Raw genomic sequence first — 21,468 nt, 5'->3', positions numbered from 1 at the left:
CCAGCTGAGATTTGGATTTGATCTTTGCTTTCTTGGTTCTGCCTACGTAGCTATGTGTTATTGTGCAGCTTCCTACTACTTTGTTTTCCAGTTAACTTCTCATCCTTCTCTCCTTGGAGACACACAAGTGGCACCAAACCTGTACTGACTAAACAGCAAATGGGTGCAAACTGACACACATTTGCCTCCCTCACTTCCCTTGCCCGTCTGAAGTAGGACTTACTTTCCTGCTGGGATTAGTACCAAGGCAACTGTCAAAGATGCCCCACCTGGCTGGTGGGCTTCAAAATGGAGCGTGGTGAAGCGCCTTCAGACGATAGGAGTCGAAGGCGTAGATGTATCTACAAAATATTTGAAGTGCCAACAGTAATTATGCAAAGATACGTTGATTTAAGAATGGAACAGTCTCTAAAAGAGTGTAATGCACTATTTTATCTGTACAAGTCTTTTTTTTTTTCTATTTGCTGATTATCAAATCGGCGTGTTAAGAAAGGAGTTCTGGTAAGATCTGTCTTCCTTTAGAGGACTGAAATTTTGGGACGTCGTTCATTTCTGTGAACCGCAATGTTTTCGGAGCTGCGTGCTTCTCGGCAACCACTGTCATGAAATTAATAAAGCTTTGTGATCTCAGAGGAAGATTTGGGGAGGGCAGTGTGCTGCCATGCCAGCTCTCAGGTCCCTCCTTTGATGGCAGCATGTAAAACAGGCTAGAACAGCACGCTGACTGTGCTGAGCCCCAGCACCTCCTGGTCAGCTGCTGTTTGGCTCTGGTATGGCAGAAGCTCAGCACTGGAGAAGACAAAGCAGTCACCTGAATGGCAACAGTGCTGAATGTTGAAAGTACTGAAGTATTGAAAAGATGCCTAAACCACTTAAATCAGGTTATTCTTGCGATGAAGAGCATTGCTATTGATGGATGAACATGTTCCTCGGAGTCCCCTCCCAGCAATGGGGCTGTTCTGCACTGAAGACATTGACACTCTCCCTTTTGCAGCTGAGTGATCATATCAGCTGTATGGTCATTTTAATGGTCTAAATATTGCTTTTAGGAGGGTGCTGCTTGTAAGAGAAAAGCATTATGGGATGTGGGAATTTCCAGTATCACAACTGCTGTGCGTTCCGCATTTTCTCTGGGTGACACTAGTAAACCCCCAAATAAATGTTTCTCTGACGTGGTGGGCCTTTAGCAGAATGTGAAGATAAAATGGGGGATGGTTTTTTGTATCAATAATTTCCTGCTTTCCAAGTCTCTGGTTTTGATTTTTTTGTATTTACACTTAAGGATCTATGAGCAGCTGCCAGAGGTGCAGAAGAAGCGAGAGGAAGAGAAGAGAAAATTGGAATATAACTCCTACCGCCTGAAAGCACAGCTTTACAAAACAGTAGGTGTTCTGGTCAAGTATTTATTCTGGAATATTTTAGAATTATTTTTTTTCCCTTGAGGTCACAAGCTGTATAGTAATATTTACTAAACGTTAATTCTGTCGTGTTATTTTGCAGCTTCTAGGTGGTTAGGCTAGATTAGCATTTAATCAGGATCCAAGCAGTCAAGCGTAGCAAAACGTGGCGTAAAAAATCCCCCTCCTTAACCTGAAATGCTTCCAGGACCCACACACAGCGTATGGAAAAAAGACAAGGAAGCACAGCCCTGATTCAAGCGTACAAAAAGGGTCTCCTGCAGTGTTGAGGGCAGATCAGAGGGATCATGGAGCGTATTGAAAGAAGGACCACGCTTCCTTGAACTGAAGGCTGCCGGTTTTGCTCTCGCGTGCCCTTGCTGTAGATGGATTTAGCTTACACAGTTCGCAGCTAACTTCACAACCAGCGTTAACAAAAGCTGGAGTCATCACTACGAATCTTGCTTCTGTGGAAAATTTGTGGTCCTGGCAGTAATTTGACTTCAGTGGATTTCACTACTAAGTGTTTGTTCAGCTGATAGCGTGGTCTTACCGCCCTGGCACTGCTCAGCCGAGGATCTCCTCTGTCTGGCAAGCTGTAGAATAAACCAATATCCCTAAGCGTGGGTACAGCTAACTTTGCACCACAAGCACTTATCCAGCAGTTCAAGACCAGTTTCTGTGCTGGGGCCTCACCCCGCCACCAGCAGCAGAGCAAAGGTGGGGTGAGGACTCCAGGATTTTGGTGGGCAGGAGAAGGAAACAGCAGGGCCCGTTTCGCTGGGACTCTGCTGAATCCTGCCTCGTTCTGCCGTGACGCAGTGAGTTCCCAGCTAACAACTGCTGCTAATGCTCTTCCTCCCTGGCTGTCCGAGCTGTGTAACATGTGCTTTGTGTCTGTTAATTAACAGGTTTAATTAATGACAGACAGATTGAAGAACCCTATGCTAGAGACTCACCCGGGTTAAGCACGGTAATAAGGGAGAGAGTCTTCTGTCCCTGTGCCCTCCCGTGCACACACATCTGATTATCTCATATTTCTGTGTAACAAGGAGTATCAGTTTATACACAGCAATGTGATAAATGCCCTGATTAAAACAGCGGAGGACCGTTTGTCCCCTCCAAGAAGTGCATCTCCAAAACTGGCCGGTGTATCACTCTTGGAGCTGTTCTAGGCATCCATATCCTTAAGCCTTCACTTAAGACTTAATAAGAACTAAAAGATGAGAAACAACAGTTTGCAACAAACACTCAGGTTCTAACCTGACTTGCCTTCTTGCTCTTTACCTGACCCCTGTACCAGAAAATGTGGCCTTCTGGAAAATCTGGCAGCGGGCAATAAACTGCCTTGTAAGCCTCAGTGGTTTAAGGATATGCATTAAAAATTAAAAATGTGTTGGTTTTTTTTTTTTTTCCTTTGGATCTTGAGCTTGCAGTTCAGTTTTACCATTGCAACTCTTTCCTGGCTGACTTCTCCTAACAGAGCTGACGTGATAGGGTTGGTTCTTTGTTGGGAACAGCAGTAATTGGATCTTAAAAGTCAGGGCTTGTAACACAATGTATTATCCAGAATACCTTCCTAATCTGATTGTGGGTATTTACCACTGGAATTACTTGAATTTGCTGCTGTGCTTTTGCAGGGTATATTCAGGATGTATTTTTTTCCCTAGTCTGAGAATCTCAGGTGGGAGTTCAGTGAGCTCTTAAGAGTTAAGGAACGCTGGCAGTTGTTGACTTGAAGTAGCGTAGTCAGCTGGAAGCAGAGAGGGAATTGGATCAGAAGTTTTGTATACAAGTGTGATTTTGATTGGAAGAGGGATGATGATTCATTGCAGTAAATACTGTACCCTTTTTGTCTTCCTTGATAGTGCAGAATAGCTGTGGTGAGTAGCTGTAAGTACAGTGAATGGTTTGTTTAGAAATTTGGTTAATGTGTTGCTGAGAGCATCAGTTTCTGAGCAGAGCTGATTGTGCATGAAAAAAAACCCACATGTTTTGTGGAACGACTCCAAAGACGATACGGAGTATTAGGAGGAGAAAACGGCTGATGCAAAAGCTGTACTAAAGCTGTCTGTACTCTCGGGTTGTTCCATTTAAATGTTCTGTAGCACCCTACCCAGGTTTATTGCATCTCAGCCATGATGTACTGGGGCTCTTGGACACCAGTTGCTTCTCTTTCCGTCACTGGTACTGAAGGAGTAGACATGTAAAGTAAAATGAGGCGTACGCAGCAGTACAGCTGGCTCTGAGGGTGGGATTAGGTAGCAGAAAGCGCGTAAGCCATTTCTGCAGGGCGTTGGGGGCTCACAGGTTAGGGGTGATGGACATTTGGGAATTATGTACCCACCCATCTGTACGTGCGTGAACGTGGACAAGTGTGGTTTGCTGAACTACCCTCGCACCAGAATGTGAAGGTGTGTTAGGTATAACTGCAGAGGGATGTGATTTGTGGGCTGGTGTTTCAGAAGAAAAATGAACACCATCGTGAGGAGAAACCAAACAAAATGGTATGTTTCCAGTGTGAGCCACCACAGCTACTCTGTGGGACATACTGCTCTCTGGAGGCAGCGTGTCTCATCATCATTAGCTGCAGGGAACCAAGAATAATGCTCTTAGTGACCAGGTTGAGGGATGAGATGAAATGGAGTTAATTTGTCTCAAAATAAGGCCTCAAATTAGTGAATATATACAAACAAAATTTGCTTACCTGTTGTAAAGTACAAGTGGAAATACTCTCGCAGGACGCCTGAGAAGTAAGGGCTGTCCGTGCTTGTTTCAAGGCTTTTATGTGCAGCGGTGGCGTGTGGGGCAGGGCAGTGGGCAGTGGAGAGAATGAAATAACAGTTTTGGTAGCACTGAGTGAGGACGAGGTCCTCGGGGCGGGGGGGGCACAGTATGGGCTCATGTGTAACGGGGCACTTCTCAAAATTCCTGTGCGAGGAAGTGAGTGGGGGTTGCACAGGCATTCTTAATTTTTCAAATTGTTGGATACTTACCTTTATTAAGGTAGCAAAGTTGTTTTTATCACAGGATGCACATGGGTCCGGGCTCATGTTCTGTCCCTGTATCCCTTTGCTTTTGTACTTTTAATTTCAAATAGAGCATAAAATTATACCAGTCAGATAAGGTGCCCTTTAGTTTTGAAATCTGTATAGTTGAGACGGATTTCTGATCTGAGGGCAGCATAAACCAGAACTCCTCTTCCAACCCCAGTGAAATCAAAATGAATTTTACGAGTTTATCAGATACAAACTCATTCCATTGCTGAAGCTTTTGCCTTAGATGTAGTCATTTTTGTAAACAGGGAGCAGGGGAGAAACCTCCTTAAAGAGGAAAGCAAAGTTAATTAATTTATGTGCTTCCCCCTACCCCTTAAAAAGGAAAAAAGCAGTCAGGAACACTAAACGCTGTTTCATTTACGGCTGGGACGTGTCCTTTAGAGCCTATGCAAGGTCGGGGCCACAAGGTGTCACTACCCCAAAGGAAAAAGCACATGCTTCTAGAGGTGTGAGACTGAACTGCGCGTTGCTTGCTGCTTTAAAGTGTTATTTTTCTTTAAAGTTTGTTTTTCATCCCCTTGGCTACATGTTCCCTCCTGTCAGCAACACCTTAGGGTTTTTTTGGCTTGCAGTCACTTCCTGGAAGTGGAGCAAAGAGGGGAGAGAGCACCTAATCGCTAGCTTTGCTGCTTGGATTGCAAACAGGGCCTGTGAGCCGCGAGGACTGATCAGAGGGTTTGTGGTGTGAGGTGCTTTGAGCCCTCCTGAGGCTTTGAGAAGTGTTGGGGACAGATTCCACACTGCGATTCACGTCGGCAGCTCACATACACAGGTATGTGCGTAAGCAGAGCATGTTCTGCACCGGTATATACACTACATACAGTGTGTGTGTGTGCTGTGCACACACACTGCATACGTGTGTGTGTGTATATGAAGAGCTGAGCTGCGTGGTGCGTTCATTTGTGTAATGGCAGCATCATTCCCGCTGCTGTTAGCAACATATGAGTTACCCAAAAGCTCTTCCTTTATCCTGCACTTCTCCAAAGCCACGCAATATATAGTCTGTGCTCCAAAACGTCCCTGATCTGCCGGCTGAGGCAGCGGAATGATGTGGGGTTTCGTTACCTGGGTTGCCCCTCGCCGTAGGAAGGGGTCACACTAGCGGGTGCCTTGGGAAGAACCCCTTAACAGAGCCAGCGTTCGCAGGGCTGCTCAAAGATGCTCCAGCAGTCGGTGTGGTTTGTGTCCAAGGGGCTTTGAATCCATCCTAGGGTTTTTTTTTTCTTTCATGAATTTGTCTGCTTGCCTTGTGAAGTGTAAACGTCTGGGGTTCGCAGCACCGCAGGGCAGAGTCTCACCGTTTACTGTGATTCTTCACACAAAGCGTGCTGTGTTTTGGTTTAATCTGTTACCAGTTACTGTCTATGGTGCCTCCCCAGTTGTTTCTGGTTTTATTTCAGAACAGTCGGCAAAAAGCATTCCCTTTTCACCTGCTTCAGGCGGCTCAGGGTTGTGCAGACTCTTGTCTCTTCCCTGTCAGTCATGGCTCATCCCTGCCACTGCAGTGAAGAGTCCTAATTTATTCAGTTGTTTTTTTGTAGAAAACACTTTCTGTGTCTTTTGCTATCTTCAACCTTAGAGTTTTTAATTTTTAGAGGAATACTACTCATCTCTGCCGCTTCGTTTTTTATCTTTCAGAAAATCACCAACCGTGTCTTGGGGAGGAAGGTGCCGTGGAACTGATGAAGATCTGCTGTTCAAACGGAGGTGTGTGGCGCGTCGTAAGCTTGCAGCGTGAAGGAGATGGTGATGCGGAGAAGATAATGCAGTAAATGCTCGTGCAGTGAATGGTTTGTGGTATTCACTTGTGTTGTTTTTGTACTAATACAATCTTGCTGTATTTTTAAGGTATTTAAGGATCAACGAGTCGATGTGAATGACTGGTTTTTAAATAAATGGCTGGGTTTGGTAGTGGTACTACCGAAGTAAACATAGCTTGGAAGTACGTGGTTCATAATGAATTTGTAACTAACTGATTGGAATAGCAGTTTTATATATTTATTTTAAATTCTTTTTAACAGTGATTTTTTTTTTATTAGTATTATTTTTTTATTTCCTATCTCAATGTAGAAAACTCACTGGTAATGTTTTGTACTGCAAAAACCCCTGAAATAAATAACATCAGAGCAGTTTGTGGTAACTCTTGCAGCAATCCTGAACTTCCCTGTCCGTGCGGGCAACATCTAAAGAAACCCGGCCGTAACCACCTCTCTCCCTACCCAAGGCAGAACTTAGAACATACGAGGTAACCGTAAGGGCCCTTCAAACTGGATGTTATTAGCCCTGAAAGAGCGGAGGAGTCGGGACTTCACTGCCCTTGTGCTTGGTTCGCTGTCTTTCTGTATGACCCAGGAGAGCGCGATCAGAGACGTTTCTTATGGCGTTAGGCATTTTTAAGCCTTGCCTGGGAGAGTCCCCTTCCCTTCATTAGATGCCTGCGTTCTGCCAGGATACTTGGTTCTGCCTTTGACTAGTGTCACAGTGGCAAAAGATGCAGTTTAAAGACTGTGGTTCTTGGTGATAGAAGCCTGAAGTCTCAGTTTCATTTGCTTATCATGATAGTGTTCATCTGATAGATAAACAGGAAAAGACATCTGAGGAAAACTAAGTGGGTGTGAACAGTGGTTTCCTATTTTCTGTGCTTCAGATGTTCGTAGCCTGTTTGGTTCAAGGAGCAGCTGTAACGGTGCACCCATTTCTGCGGAGGGCGAGGCACAACTCGGAGCTTTGGACCTGTTGTGTTCGCCAAGAATCTCACAGAACTTGTTTCACCCCTTGGCTAAGCCACCCTGCAGTGGCTACGGTCCAGCTCTGCCAGTTACCCCTGGAGTTCACGTTGGGATGTAAGGAATCGATATTGAATGGTGGGAAATAACGTGATTGCCTTGACGGTCGGTAGAACGACACTAAATTAACTAGACAAAGATTTGGCACAGTATTTTCCAAACTGTGTCCTGTGCTGGTGGTACCACGTGCTGTTAAAGCAGCTGTTACATCCCACCCCAGAGTCGGAAGGAAATAAAACTGTGAGAATATATCCGGGTGTAAGATTTATAGTTTATCTGGATTTACTCATCAGAATAGCATGCAAAAAACCCAACCACCACGAACCCACGATCTAATATGTTGGAAGGCCGTGTCTGGTCTGGTCTCAGAAATCTGAAGTTAAAAGTGCAGCTTAAAAATAATACAGTATCCCACGGCTGTGATAAATCAGCTCAGGGAACGGCTTATTCTCTTTAGACCTTTCCACTTTTCAAAATCTGGTTTTACCCGTTTGCTCCTCCCGCTGTCTTGTCCTTGGGGTGAGTTCCGATGCAGGTTGCCACTTCGCCTTTCCAAGCGCTCTTCTGGGGCGAGAAAAGCCGCTTTGTATGTTGCTGAAGCAGAAGGTGCTGAAACTTGGTGGTACCGAGGTTTCTCCTGCGATTCTCTGATATACATATGAATAGACCTGTTCCTTGCGACAAGAAGTTCAGTTGTGTTGGAGTCCTGACAAGATCTTGCCTCACTGAGTGCTCGTTTAAAGCCAGTTAGCTCCTTAAATATGCTTTTAAGCTTTCAGCTGATGAAAAAACAAGAGAGCTTAAGGGCCCTGCTGATGCCTCAGGGGATGCTTGGAAGTCTTCTCAGGGTGAGGTAACAGCAGCCCATGGTTGGTTTTATGTAAATACCCGTAGTGTGCCGGTGTGTGACTCCCTAACAAAAGCAGAGGCCAATTATCAAGCTCATTGCAAATGGAAAGCAGGCAGTGGCAGTCCCTTTCAGCTGCTTGAAGGACCCATCCCCATCGAAGTAGAGAACTACAGATTGTTAAACCTTTTAAAAATAAAAGGAGAGCTGCTGCACATTTTTTTTTGGTGAGTTTTACCTAACTACCAAAGTAACCAAACAGGGGCTGTCCTTCTGTGAGTTCTTAGAGTTGCAGCTTGAAGGATTCAGCGACAAGGAGCTGTAATTCCTCATTTGGTAATAATGTTGTAGCGTTCTTCCTTTGCTAAGGGAGAAGTGTTTGCTTCTGTTAAAAATTTTCTGTTGAGCCACCCTTCAATATATCAGAATATGTCAGAATATGATCTGAAGGCTCTGCCTGGATGTTTGGCGGTGGTCGCGGGCCACACAAAGAGTTTACGCTCTGCTTTCTGAGATAAAGCAAACATTCTCTTTGCACACGGAGGCAGAGGGAAAGAAAGTTTTGTAGAGGAACACTATGAGGTTGTTTGACTTTTCTCCTCGGAGGAGCGAGCACCGGCAGCTCCCGATGAAATTGGGAGGAGCTGCAGCTCCTCAGAACTTCTGATAATGAGGTTTCGCGTGGTCAGGTTTAGAGGAGGCAGGTCTCCCCTTCAGCCCTGTGCTCCAACAGCCTCGTCATCCGTCCTTCTCTTGATTGCCTCGTGGGGGGGACGCAGGCGAAGCTGACTCGCACCCATTCCACTACGGTTCCTTGTTGTCATCGGGTCGGATAAAGCTTGTGCTGGGTGCAAAGCATCCAGTGTTTATAGTTCTATGGAAGGAGGCTGTTGACATTTGGAGTCGTGGGTTCCAACATGCAAAACTTCTTTCCAAAAACTCAGGAAATTAGGCTTGTCTTGTGTTGATTCCAGAGCGCAGCCATCTCTTCTTACTCCACTGCTACACAGACTTTTGGGGTAAGTTTTGCAAATCTTTGCAAGTTTAAGAGTGCAGAACTATCGTTTTGTTTGGTTTTTTTTAACCCTACAGGCTTATTAGTTAATCAGCAACGTCCTTTGATCAGCATTTGCCATACCCACCCCGCACAGTGATTGTTGTGTAGGTACCAAATGCGTGTTTGAGTCTCACCGAAAGGACAGGTGGGGAAAAGGGCAGCACGGTTGTCTGCGAGTTGTCTCCAGAAACCGAACGCAGCTTTGATCTAGTCCCTTGTTCATTGCCAAGTAAGTAGAACGGCTGGTCTTTGGCTTTGGATTGTGGTGTGCTGTCTACAAACTGAACCTGAAGTGAGAAGAGCGATAGATGTGTGGGTGAGGTGGACAAGGCAAGGAAATGGCAGAGAAAAAGGGTGTAAAAAAAGCCACGTTGTGCTTTGGTCCTTATTTTAAGAGGCTTGTTTGCCCTTCAGAAACACCTCCCATTTCCTCTAATGATCATTTCCACTAGTTCCACCTTTTGTATTCCATCCTGGTGGACCTTTTATAGCAACGTGGTAAGTCCTTCGGTTTGTGGTGGGTGTTTTTGGAGTCCTTTCTGTGGAGAACCAAGTTAGAGGGCTGCCGCGTCAGGCAGTGATGGGGCTTGAGTGGATGTTGTCTGGGAGACGTTCTCTCATCGCTGGTAACTGGACAGATCGCCATGGACGCCAGTTGCAAGGTCCGTGTAAAAATACAGTTGAAACGTGCAACTTCCTTGGAAAAGGAAGTTCCCCGCAGAACGCAGTCGTGTTCCTGTGCATCTGTCTCGGTACGGCCTGGCCCGGGGTGGTTGACTCCTGGAGGACAGCTTTGCAGAAGGAACTTCTGCTGTTTGCCTCTGTCGGTGGTAAATCTGTTGTGGAGAACACAACCAAATGGCTTTGAAGAGGAGGAGGCTGAAGAAGGAGATTTGCCCCGTGCAAAAGCAGATAACCTAATCCCTTCTGCTTATCCACGAGAGCATCCTGGTTTATAATTCACTTTTCCTGAAACAATGCCCTAATGAAGAAATTACTTCCCAGCTGGCTGTTCGTTAGTCCAGATCAAGCTTTAATCCAGTAAAGAAGATCTTAATTTATTGCTTCTTTTATGCTGCATTTATTTGTTGGCCCAGCTGGGTGGCTGTACTTCTGTAAAGCTTAAAAGTGTAACGTGAAGTCATTGGATGCGCTCGTCGTAGGCTTGGGGAAGGAATTTGGCTGGACTGCTGTAAATGGAAAAGACACAATTCTTTCACACAAGCGAGGTTTGAAAGTCAAACTTTTTATTAATATTTTTGTCCCTACATCAGCAGATAAACTGAATTCTCCAGGCCAAATTAGACCCTGCGGGAGGGTGAATGACCTCCGCATGACAAATGAAAGCCATGTTGATTAATACCCTTCTGGAAAGCGCTCAAATTCCACGGTGATGAGGACAGTTGTACGAGGTCTTGGTAGGGGAGAAGGGTTTGGTTTGGTTTTTGTTTTTTTTTTTAAATACAATCTAGTTTTATTCACATACCCATGTGCTGCAGCCCTGCCTCTAGCTTTATCAGAAGCTACTTCAAACTTGTCTTCATGATGCAAAAGAAAGGAGAGGCTCCAGCTCATTTTCCCAAAGTTGGGTTGGTTCCTCCGCCCAAGCTCGGTTCCCTACATCCCGTGAATCGCTCTGCCTTAGGGGGGCTTGAGTCATCACGTTGTCATCTGCTGAGTAGCCAGCCCTGGCCTTCCTCCGGAGAGGGGTGAGTCTCTCGGATGCTGAAACATGTCTGTTGGATCTGGAGGAGGCAGCATGCCAGCAGCATGCCGTGGCCTCCTGAACACCTGTGCACGAGGAGTTGAGTTCCTGTGGCATTGTGCGCGGATTGAATCATTATTTGAGTAGAAAATGATGTGAGATTTGCTCTAAGGCGACTGTTTTTTGTGTGGTCTATCAGGGCACAAGTGTTTATGAGCGGCATAGAGCTGGTTTACGTTACAACTGCCCTCGTCCTTTGCAGGAGGACCCGTAACAGGCTAGGAGCGATGGCGTTTGTGCTGATGAAGCGGGGGTGGAAAGCCCAAAGTGTGGGTGCCCAGAATCTTCCCGAGCACACCCCTCCTGTGCTTGTGTACTCGATATGCAGGTTGCCTCCTTCAGGGCTATGAGGAGCGAGTGCCTGGGAGGACAGGAGCGCCCTCAAAATGCGTACCACGGGGCTCTCCCTGATCCCCCGGCCCTGCTTCGCACGTGCTGCTCTTGGCTTACACCGGGACGCAGAAATCCCCCGCCTCGGGCTCAGCTGCCGGGCGGCGTGACCCAGCTGCAGACCACGGCTGGGTGCCACAGCTTCTGTGGGCTTTTGTCAGCGGAGATATCAAGTGATCCAGGCTGTTGGCAGGGGGAAGAACGCCTGTTCCTCTGCACAAAAAGGCCTTTTATGAGCTGCTCTGGATAACCACCAGCCGTTGCCACCCTCAGCCCCGTGTAGGGCCAGGTATTTCTCCGTGGCCAACGGCTACGCTCGGGTTCCCTGGCCGGTGGGAAGCGGAGAGCCTTCTGCCTTCATCTAGCCCTGAGATTGCGCTACTGTCAGGGGTTTGCACGGGTTGAGAAAGTGGAGGAATGGGGAAAAGCGTCGCATAATATGTAGTAACGGTGAAGCTATGCTGGGATTAATGGGCTGCTGGGGGAAGACTGGAGCCTGTTCCTCTGGCTTACGATCCCTACTCCTTCCCAGCCCCTGGCTCACCCCTCCGTGGCAGTCCTGGCCACCAGCTGCCCTTTCTTGGAAAGACTGTCACGGCCCTCGGCAACTCTGCGCAGCCTCGTCCCGCTGGACCTTGCCGAGGGTGGTTTCCTGATGGCTGAAAGCCCGGTCGTGCGTTTGAATCTCTCCTAGTTGTGTGCCAGGCTGCTGCTCTACAGCTGCTCTGCCGAGCTTCCACCGAGCTGCCTGCGGCCGAGGAGGGGTGGCAATGCCCTCTGTTCCTCACCGTGCTTCCACAGGTTTATTCTTTGCGGTGACTTTGTTTTTCGCAGCGTTTGTCCTCTCGTGGAGGGCATGGGACCAGCACGGCCGCTCCGTGGTCAGCCTAAGCAGGAGACCAAGCTTCAGGGGGTCCTTCCTGGTGCTCGGCAGAGCTTTGACTCAGAAAAGGCAGGAGAGGCTTGGGAGAGCTTGTGGTGCAAGTGAGGTGTTGCTTAATGGCATTAACCCACCTGAGAAATGCTGTGTCTGAGACTGGGGTGGGGGGCTGAAGGTGCTGCTGAGCTGGGGAACGCTCCCTAACCCTGTCCAGATGTTTACAGCTGCTGGCTGCATCCGAGGGCCCTGTTAACAGGACCTCAGCACGTGTTTGAGTGCCAGGAGGGCTCTGCCTGTGCTGCTGCCGGGGCTCTGCCATTGAGATTCACCCTTTGTGCTGGGAAACCCCAGAAAGGTCCCCTGTCCCTTCCTCTGCCAAAACGTCACCTTGGGCAGGCGTGCCCAGAGGTCCCTAGGGCACCTCGGGCAAGGGTGTCTTGCAGCTGTCCCCATTTTTAGGGTACAAATCGTTCGCAAAGCTCTAATTACTGGCATTAATCGATATTATTATGAGGGCTTCACTAACTATTGATGAATCCTTGCCCGCAACTACGGAGGAGAGATGGGTGACCCCAGGAGAGGACCCAGAAGGGCTGAAGCAGCGCAGGGAAGGTGGTGCCTGTGTGCGGGAAGGCAGGCGAGCAGCACCCCTTCCCCACGCAGGGCGCTCGGCTCTGCCACCCGTTGCTCTCACGGGGCTGGATGAAAAATAATTAATAATAATAATAATAATAATAATAACAACCATCCCTGCAGGGTGTATTGCGGGTCACGGAGGCGTCTCCCCTCGCTGTTGCCCTAGGGGGGGTGTGGAGGGGTGTGGATGGGGTTCTTTAATTGCCTTTTTCCCCCCCTTCTCCTCCCGTGGGGGGAGCCCGGACGGGGGGGGGGGGGGGGGGGTCGGCGGTTGCCGGCCCGGCTGCTGCGGGCAGCCCCGGCGGGGGGAGCCTGGGAGCAGCCTTCTCCTCCGCTCTGCTTTTCATTAAGCGGGGCCCGGCTGGGCCAAGAAACACAGCAATAAATAAAAGCGAACAATGCCCTCCTCCCCCCCCCCCCCCCCCCCCCCCCCCCTCCTCCTCCTCCTCCTCCTCCACCCCTCCCCTCCCCTCCCTCCGGCCGCCCAGCCCGGGATCCAGCCGGGCGCCTGGGCAAGGGGCGAGCGGGGCCGGCCCGGGGCGAGTGAATGGGGCTGGAGGGGGGAAACCGAGAGGAGGGGAGGGGACCCGAGAGCATAAGAAGGGAAGGCAGGGCCGGTACCGACGTGCAGAGGCGGTGACAGCCCCGGGGAACGCCGGCATGGCCGGGCGGGCCCCCCTCCAACCCTGCGGGGGCTTGGCTGCTTTTTGGGGGAGCCGCGTCGTCTTCTTGGTGGCGTTGTTGGTGCTGGTCCCCGGGCGGGGGGATGCTTCTGGACAGCGAGGTAAGAGGAATTGGGGGGGGGGGGCTGTGGGGTGTGAGAGGTTCAGCCCCTGGGGAGGGTGTGGAGGGGGGGGATTTGGGGTGGTAGGTGTGGATTTGGGGGGGGGGGGGGGGGTTGGCGAATCCCTGGGCTGTGGGCAGCGATCCCTCCCTTGCGCCTTATCGCCCTGCTGAGGATATGTCCCCCCAAATCTTGCCCCCACCCCAAAAAGCCCCATCCCAGCGCTGCCCATGGCGGCTGGGCTCCGCGCTCGGACTTTATATGGTCCGGTTGGGATGGGAGGGCTGGGACCAGCCAGTCACCCCCCACCCCGTACCCCAAGAGAGAGAGAGAGGGGGGATGGATTCAGCCCCCCCCCACCGCCCCCAACACCCCTCGAACGGCAAAGCCACCCCTCGTCTCCCCATCCTTGAGTCCCTGCAACTGTCCCCGCTACGGGCGGTGGTGCCTTGACAGGGAGCTGGCAACGGTTTGCGCTGCCGGTGCGTGTTTTTGGGGTGAAACTTGGCTTTTGGTGATGTTGCGGAAGTATGTTAAGTGTCCCTAGAGGTTCCTATCACTTTTCAAACAGCGGGGGGGGGGGGAGGGGGTGTTTGCCAGGTTGGGTTCAACCTCCTGTAGTTTCTCTTCTCCATCCCTAACTCCTTCCACAACCCCACCAAGAAGCTGGGGCCGATGCTTCTCCACGCAAAGCACAAGTTGGATTTTCTTATTTTTTTTGACTTTCGAGCTTTGCTGCCTTCTCTGCTGCTGCTGCAAAGAAGTTTTCCAGCAACTCCGAGAGAGCCCCGTGCGAGTCGAACAGGGAGGGTGGTGGGAGCCAGAAACCTCGTTTGGATTAAAAAGGAGCGGAGGGGCAGACTGGAAAGCCGCATGCTTTGACTGGGTGCTGTGGGCACCGGCATCTTCGGGCTCTGACATCCCCCAAACGTGGGGCTGCCCGGCCGCAATGGTGCAAACATCCCCAACACCAAAGAAATGCTATTCCCGACGCAGCGTTCCCAGAAAGGGCTTGGAATGAGTGTGTTTTCCAGGAAAAAAAAAAAAAAAAGAAAGAGAAGGGGTGGGTGGGAAACCCCCTCTGCACTGCCTTTGGGTTTATTTGACTTAGATTTTTAAGGCCCTATCTCATGCTCTGAGTCTTTCTTGATTCCCAGCAAAAGCTAGAATCAAAACAGCGAGGAGCTTAATATAATAACCAAGAGGTTTTTACGTCGTGGCCCAAAGCCCAGCCCAGTAATCCCAGCAGAACGGCTGCCCCTCGTGTCCCATCCTCTCCCCAGACAGCGTGGGAGCAAGATGGGCTTTGCAGGAAGCCGGGAGAGGCAGCGTCTCCCTGCCTTTCTCCCTCTGCGAAGGAAAAATAGGAGTTTTTTCCCCCCACACTTTTTCTCTGTAATGGGAAGGCAGCAAACCCTGCTGGAGCTGCCCACCCTCCATGGCTGAAGGCAGGTCGCGTGGAGGCCGTGCCTCAGTTTCCCTCAGAAAACGAGGCTTATATACGGCTGGGGGGGTTGGAGGGCCTCGCTAACGCTGTCGGAGGAGGTGAGAAGGTAACTGGGATCGTGCCACCACCTTATCTGCAGTTATTCCTGGAATCTGATTCCATGTTATATATATCATGAAAACTGATTAAATGCCACTGTGCGATAGCGCCGGGCGCGTCCAGGGGCCTGGTGGGACAGACGTGGCCGGGCTGGGTAGCTCGAGCATGTTAAACACTCGAGCTGCAATTCCCCACCAATAACTCCAAATTTTTGTTCTTTTTACTTTTCAATAACTTCACCTTCCCTCCAGCCAAATCCCCCCAGATCATTGCACGGGGAAACCAAAATAAGCGTATAAAATTATAAAGCCGTAAGCCCTGTTATTCCACTCCCTTGGTAAATAACTTTGTCCTTTGCTGGGGAAGGTTGTTAGATCTGAGCTTTCACGGACAACATTTGGCTTGGCAAGGGGGTTCAACCCTTGACATTTTTGTTAGACCTCATCCCCTCTCCACAGCATCTTCGGATTTTATTTTTTCTTCTGTCATTGTCCAGGCTTAAGTCATCAGTAGCTGCTTGCTCTGCTGCAAACAAATACAGCCACATTGTTTAGGAAAAAAAAAGATTAAAAAAAAAAAAATCTTAGAAAGTCTGCCTGTCTCTAGTCGAGCCAAGGAATTGCTTGGACTGCTCTGCCCGGGGGAGCTGGGATGGCTCAGAGAAACCCGTAACGTGCTGCGGCTCTTTGAGCTCCGCTGCTCTGGCTGGAAAGACGATGGCTCCATGTCTGGGGGATGGAACCACGCTGCCCCATCCCGTAAACGGCGATGGTCCATGGTGTAAAAGCATGAAACCAAGAAAAAAAAACCCCAAACCTGTTTGTGTGGTTTAGGAGAGGTGGAGCGGGCAGGAGGATGCTCTGCTGCCTGCGCGGCCCCTGCCCTTGTCCCGGGCTTGGGGGCTCTGGGGGTTTTTGGTGGGGTTTGCCTGGGCTGGTTGGTGATGGCCGGGATGCGAGCGGGGCTGGGGAATGCCACCCGTGTGGCGGGTGCATCTCCAGGGTGTGTTTCAGGGGATTTAGGCCACCAGTTTGGGATTGGGGTGGGCAGCGATGCTCCTGGGAGCAAGGCTGAGCCAGCGCTGAGGGTGGTGGCCTGGGGAGGGGGCGATGCTTTGGCTTCGTGCTGATGTCCATCCCCCAGAAACACCTAAGAGGTGGCCTTGGATTTTGGTGAGAGTGCTCATGTGTGTCCCTCCCCCCTATTTCTCTCTTAATGTGGCTGCGGAGGAGCTCTTGCTCTCTGGGGCTTGCAAGGTCTGTTCATGTGCTCATCAGGTCTTCTTTTTCCCAGGGCCACTGTCCCATGGAGAGCGGGTCACCCCACGCTGGATCCTGGGGGGCCGTACCAGACGAGCCGTCAGCCTGGGTGAAAAGGTGAGGGCACCTCTCCCCTGCACCGTGCGGCCGGGTGCTGCGCCCAGAGGTGCTCGTGGTGGGACTCGGGTGGAGGTGTCGAGTTTGCAGCTCCCATGAGCAGGATGTCGAGGTTATAGGACTCGTTACCCCGTTCAGGTCATGAAGAGGGAAAGCAGAGGATGCAACAGCGAGTTAATTAAATGTGGTCTTAAGTATTGAGCAGTAGGAAGGATGGCCAAGAGCTATAGGGTGTGTGGAAAGGAGCTGGGCAGTTTGGAGAGAGGAGGTGGAGGTAATTTGTCAGACTGGTGGTTTGGCCAGGATAGACAGACCAGCAGCATTAGCCAAAGGGAAAATGCTGCAGGATTTAAGAGCGATGTCCTTGAGAAGACTGCGGAGAAGCTGGGCACAGGGAGGAGAGGACGTCGCTTCCCAGAGCTGCTCTGCTGGCCTGTCATACCCTCCCCGCCACCCCCAGCATCTCCAAATCTGCTTTACGAGATGCTTGTGGTGACCCTTGCTTGGGTTCAGCGCCTTGCCTGGCTCTGGGGTCAACCAGCTCCGCAGCTACCCATCGGCTGCAGCAGCTGGTCCTTGTACCCAGCAGCTGGGAGGGTCTCGGGGGGCTGTGGTCTCCTTTAGGGCAGATCAACTCGCTTCCCAGCACAACGAGCACCGACGTGGATGGTTGCAGGAAACCGTTGTGTTTTGGAGCTGAGCAGATTTACTGCTGAGAGGACTCAGTGCTGGGAAGTGACCTTCCCTGGTGACATCTCCCTGGAGCAGTAGCTGAGGATGCAGCTTTGAAGCCACCTGAGATGCCTCCAAGCGAGGCCTCCTTGCTCCAGGCAGGAGATATTGATGGGGGCAGTCAGTCCTGCTTCCCGGCAGCAAAAGCAGAGAGGGGCTTTGCACTGCCCTGCCTCCTCCGAGGCGCTGGGTGATGCCTTTTCCCATGGGAATCAGGAGCATCGCTCCTATCGGAATCGTGCTCCGCCGGGAGATGCAATAGCCCATCGCGTGGGGGCTGCTGTGGTCAGCCTGCAGAAATGTCCCCTCCCTCCCTAGCAGCCCCGGATCGGGCTATATTTAGGTTGGGGGGCACTTGAGATGGGGAACGCGTGGCAGCAGGAGGGTTATTTATACTCTTGCTAACACCCCGCTGCCCAAAATTGTGCTGGGTGGGTGCCAATCGCAGGCGCGCAGGGCGTTTTTGGGAGTCACCGGGGGCACCCCAGGGCTGGTGGGGCTGGGACGGCCGCTGGCCAGGGTTGGGCAGGTCTTGGCGTGTTTCCTGGCATGTGCTCTGTCTCCGCTGGCTCCAGCCGGCCCGAAACAAGGAGGCTCCTGTTCCTCGGAGGGGAGGGAAGGCGGCGAGAAGGAGGGTGGTCGCAGCCGGGAGCTGGGAGGCTTCGTGAGGGGAGAACGGTGGCGACCAGACAAAGGAAGAGGTAGGGGGCGAGCAGGCTCCCCGCTTGTGGACAGAGCCCCAGGCCAGCCCTTTTTGCCCTGGTACTGCTGACGCGCGTATTTTTAGGATCAATTTTGTCCGCCCCGTCCCCGCCCCGTCTCCTCCTGCCCTCCAGCAAAGATCCTGGAAATAAATACAGCTGTGTGATTGCCGCCAGCCCACTCTGTTTGTCCGGGCACGGCTGGCTTTTGGGGAGGGAGGCTGCCAAGAGGCAACATCCGAGCACGCTGAAACGATGGGTTCAAGCGTGGCGACCGCCCCGAGGCTCCTCCATCCCTTCCCCAGGGGCTGCTTCTCTGCACCACGGGTGGGATGCTGCGGGGTGGCCCGTGCCACGGTCCCCCTGGGGACATCACCCCGTCTCCTTTCCCTCCTGCCGGAGGAGCGAGGTTGAGCCAGCGGGACGAGGAGGATGATGGTGATGGTGGTGGTGGCCCTGCGGTCCCATCATGTGCGGGCTGGCATGGTGCTGGGGGGGGGGGGGGCTGGACCCTGACTCCCCTCTCTACACCCTCCTCTCTCCTATTGTTCGGGGCTGGACTCCCCGTGGGTTTGACGGCTCCCAGCACACATGGAAGCGATTTCGGAGAGGCCAGGGAGGAGGTCGTGGGGACCCTGATTGCAAACAGCTCCCTCATCGCTGCTGGCTTGGGGTGGGATCCTGCCCTGCTGCTGCCGGCATCCTCCTCCTCCCACTCCTTCCTCGAGGCTCCGGGCATGGAGCGAAGGCTGCTGGAGCTGACCATGGCCTTTTCCAGCCCTTCGGAGCTGGAGCTGGAGGTTGTGCCCAGCAGCTTGGCCTGGGTGTCCCACCAGTATCCAGCCCTGAGGCACGGGAGTCCCCTGTGCCCACCCTGGGGACCCAGCCAGCCTGGCGTGCTGCCTGGGGTGTTCCCTGCCTTATTTTTTTCCCCTTGTAGTTGCTTTTTCCCAAGCGTGGCTTCTCACTGCAATGGTTTCACACTGCAAGAGGGGAGATTGAGATGAGATCTGGGGAAGAAATTCTTCCCTGGGAGGGCGGTGAGGCCCTGGCCCAGGCTGCCCAGAGCAGCTGTGGCTGCCCCCTCCCTGGCAGGGCTCAAGGCCAGGCTGGATGGGGCTGGGAGCGACCTGCTCTGGTGGGAGGTGTCCCTGCCCAGGGCAGGGGGGTTGGACTGGATGGTCTTGAAGGTCCCTTCCGACCCAAACTGTTCTGTGATTCTATAAATCACGAGGGCTGAGGAGCACCCAGGCAGAAGAGCCCTTCAGCCTCCCTCTGGATCTCTCCTGGCACCCTGTCCCTGTATGGGAATGCAACTTGGCAATGATGGAGCATCGTTCCCCTCACCGCTTCCCCTCACACCCTGGGCTTGTCCCTGGAGCAGCCAGTGTCTCCCTGTCCTGGGGTGGGGGGGACGTGGCCGTCCTCTTCATCCTCGCTGATGAACTCTTGAAGCATCCCCTCCGGTCGGGGTGGGGGTGTGACAGCCCGTGCCTCCCCCAGCCCTGCGACGCAGGGACCTGCCTGGGGAGTGTCACATACGTGTGGGGTCACAGGAGGAGGAGGAGGAAGGGAGGAGAGGACCACCCGTGGTTTGGTGTGGGCTGCAGGTGCCAAGGACACGTGCTCCTGCAATCTGTTTCCTGCAGGGAAGCCCTTTTCCCTTTGCAAGGTGTGGCAGGGCTGAGTGAATCCTGATGTGGTCCCTGAGCCAAGTTTGCTTCGAAACAACCAAAATTCTGCCTCCAGGGCCTGGATTGCGCTGGTTCCCCTGGCTTTCCTGGAGCTGGCTGCCCCCTAGGATGCTTTTCCAATGAGCAACTGGAGTGAGAGGCTTGTCCTTGAGGTCTTGGATCCTGATCCCAGTGTGCCTTTAGGACAAGGTGATGCAGTCCCCAAGCTGGGTTCTTCAAACCCTAACTCTGCTGCTCGGAGCCAGCTGCCCGGGGAGGACCTGGCTCAGCCATGATGCTCCAGCTGCAAAACCCATCACCAAATTCTCGACGGAGCATCTCCTGGTAACTCCGATCCCTGTCTTCCTCGTTACATCCAGGCTTGCATGTGCTTACTTGAGAAACCAGGGCTTATGGGACCTGCCCGAGCAGATGGCCGGGCTGTGATTTGAATGTCACTTTTGGATTTTGGCTTAACTAGTGATTTCCCAAGGAGCTCAGCGCTCTCTGAGCCCGCTCCCGGGTGAGCCGCTCTCCTGCAGGGCAGCAGGAGCTTTCCAGCAAGGATGGAGGAGAAAGCCTGGATGAGGAGGATTGCCAGGAGCCATGGGGAAACAAAGATTGTCTTTCCCTCTCAAAGAGCAACACAACCCCCTTGGCTTCAGCTCCTCTGCAAACATCACTGCTGTTTTTCTGATCAGCGGATTGAAAAAGAAAAATAGACTCGAGCTCAGCCCAGTGGATCTTCTGGGCTGCTCATGGGCTGGGTCCCGGCCAGGGCAGATTCATCTCAGCTGCTCTTTGCTTCTCCCAGCCCAGTCCCTGGTGGGGCTGGCTTTGCTGGGATGTCCTGGAGAGGGGCCACCCCCTCCACATCCAGCCAGGACCAAGAGAAGGTGGTTCCTGCAGCCTGTAGCGGGGACCAGCACGTCCTTTTTGGGGCTGCTGGAGAAAGGAGGTGGTGGTGTTTGAGTGGGGGAGGAAGACGCTGGAGCCCAGGATGATGCTGGAGCCTGGGACAATGCTGGAGCCTTGGACAATGCTGGAGGCCGAGATGATGCTGGAGCCTGGGAAGGTGCTGGAGCCTGGGATGATGCTGGGACCTGGGAAGGTACTGGAGCGCCAGATGGTGCTGGAGCCTGGGAAGATGTTGGAACCTGGGATGATGCTGGAGCCTGGGATGATGCTGGAGCCCAGGAAGGTACTGGAGCCCCAGGTGGTGCTGGAGCCTGGGAAGATACTGGAACCGGGGGTGGTGCTGAAGCCTGGGATGATGCTGGGACCTGGGAAGGTACTGGAGCCCCAGATGGTACTGGAGCCTGGGAAGATACTGGAACCTGGGATGATGCTGGAGCCCAGGAAGGTACTGGAGCCTGGGATGATGCTGGGACCTGGGATGGTGCTGGAGACTGGGATGATGGTGGAGCCTGGGACGATGCTGGAGCCTGGGAAGATGCTGATCCCTGCCCATTCCTGGTGCACAGTGTCTTGACAGGCAGCTTTTGGGGACCCAACTGCCTGCCAGTTAGGCTCAGGGCAAAATTATCAGTGTTTAATTAACGCAGTGACCTTTCCCGGCCTTGGAGCTGGGTTATTTTCTTCCTGCCTGGCACGAGTGGTGCTCACACCCACCTTCTCCCTCTTTCTACCACTATTTCTCCAGGGGCTGAGCTGGTTTCAGCCCATCCCAGCTGAAACTGGGATCAGTCCCCTGCTCCCCACTGCCTCTCCATGTGCGCTCAGGGGAAACTGAGTCGCGAGGAAAGGGAGAGCTTGCGATGCACAGATCCCATCGGCAGTGGTTTGGTTTCCAGCCTTTGGCAGCCTGGGAGGTGGGAT

The 21,468-nt window shown here is 52.2% G+C and overlaps 2 protein-coding genes across 2 annotated transcripts in view; both read left to right on the top strand.

Annotated features, from left to right (window-relative positions):
- The window catches only part of LOC104342142 (centrosome-associated protein ALMS1), a 69,296-nt gene extending 63,112 nt beyond the window's left edge, over positions 1 to 6,184 (top strand). Inside the window, exons 18-19 of the mRNA XM_086464143.1 lie at positions 1,283 to 1,382; positions 6,095 to 6,184. Coding sequence (XP_086320269.1) covers positions 1,283 to 1,382; positions 6,095 to 6,139 — 145 coding nt within the window. The 3' untranslated portion in view covers positions 6,140 to 6,184. The remainder of the gene's footprint in view (positions 1 to 1,282; positions 1,383 to 6,094) is intronic.
- A 7,293-nt stretch (positions 6,185 to 13,477) lies between these two features.
- The window catches only part of ADAM33 (ADAM metallopeptidase domain 33), a 32,195-nt gene continuing 24,204 nt past the window's right edge, over positions 13,478 to 21,468 (top strand). Inside the window, exons 1-2 of the mRNA XM_086464862.1 lie at positions 13,478 to 13,601; positions 16,441 to 16,523. Of these exons, the coding sequence (XP_086320988.1) occupies positions 13,478 to 13,601; positions 16,441 to 16,523 (207 nt within the window). The remainder of the gene's footprint in view (positions 13,602 to 16,440; positions 16,524 to 21,468) is intronic.

This window comes from Leptosomus discolor, chromosome 4 (genome assembly GCF_034619465.1).
Source record: "Leptosomus discolor isolate bLepDis1 chromosome 4, bLepDis1.hap2, whole genome shotgun sequence".
Lineage (NCBI taxonomy): Eukaryota > Metazoa > Chordata > Aves > Leptosomiformes > Leptosomidae > Leptosomus > Leptosomus discolor.
This window is presented reverse-complemented; position numbering and strand designations above follow the sequence as displayed.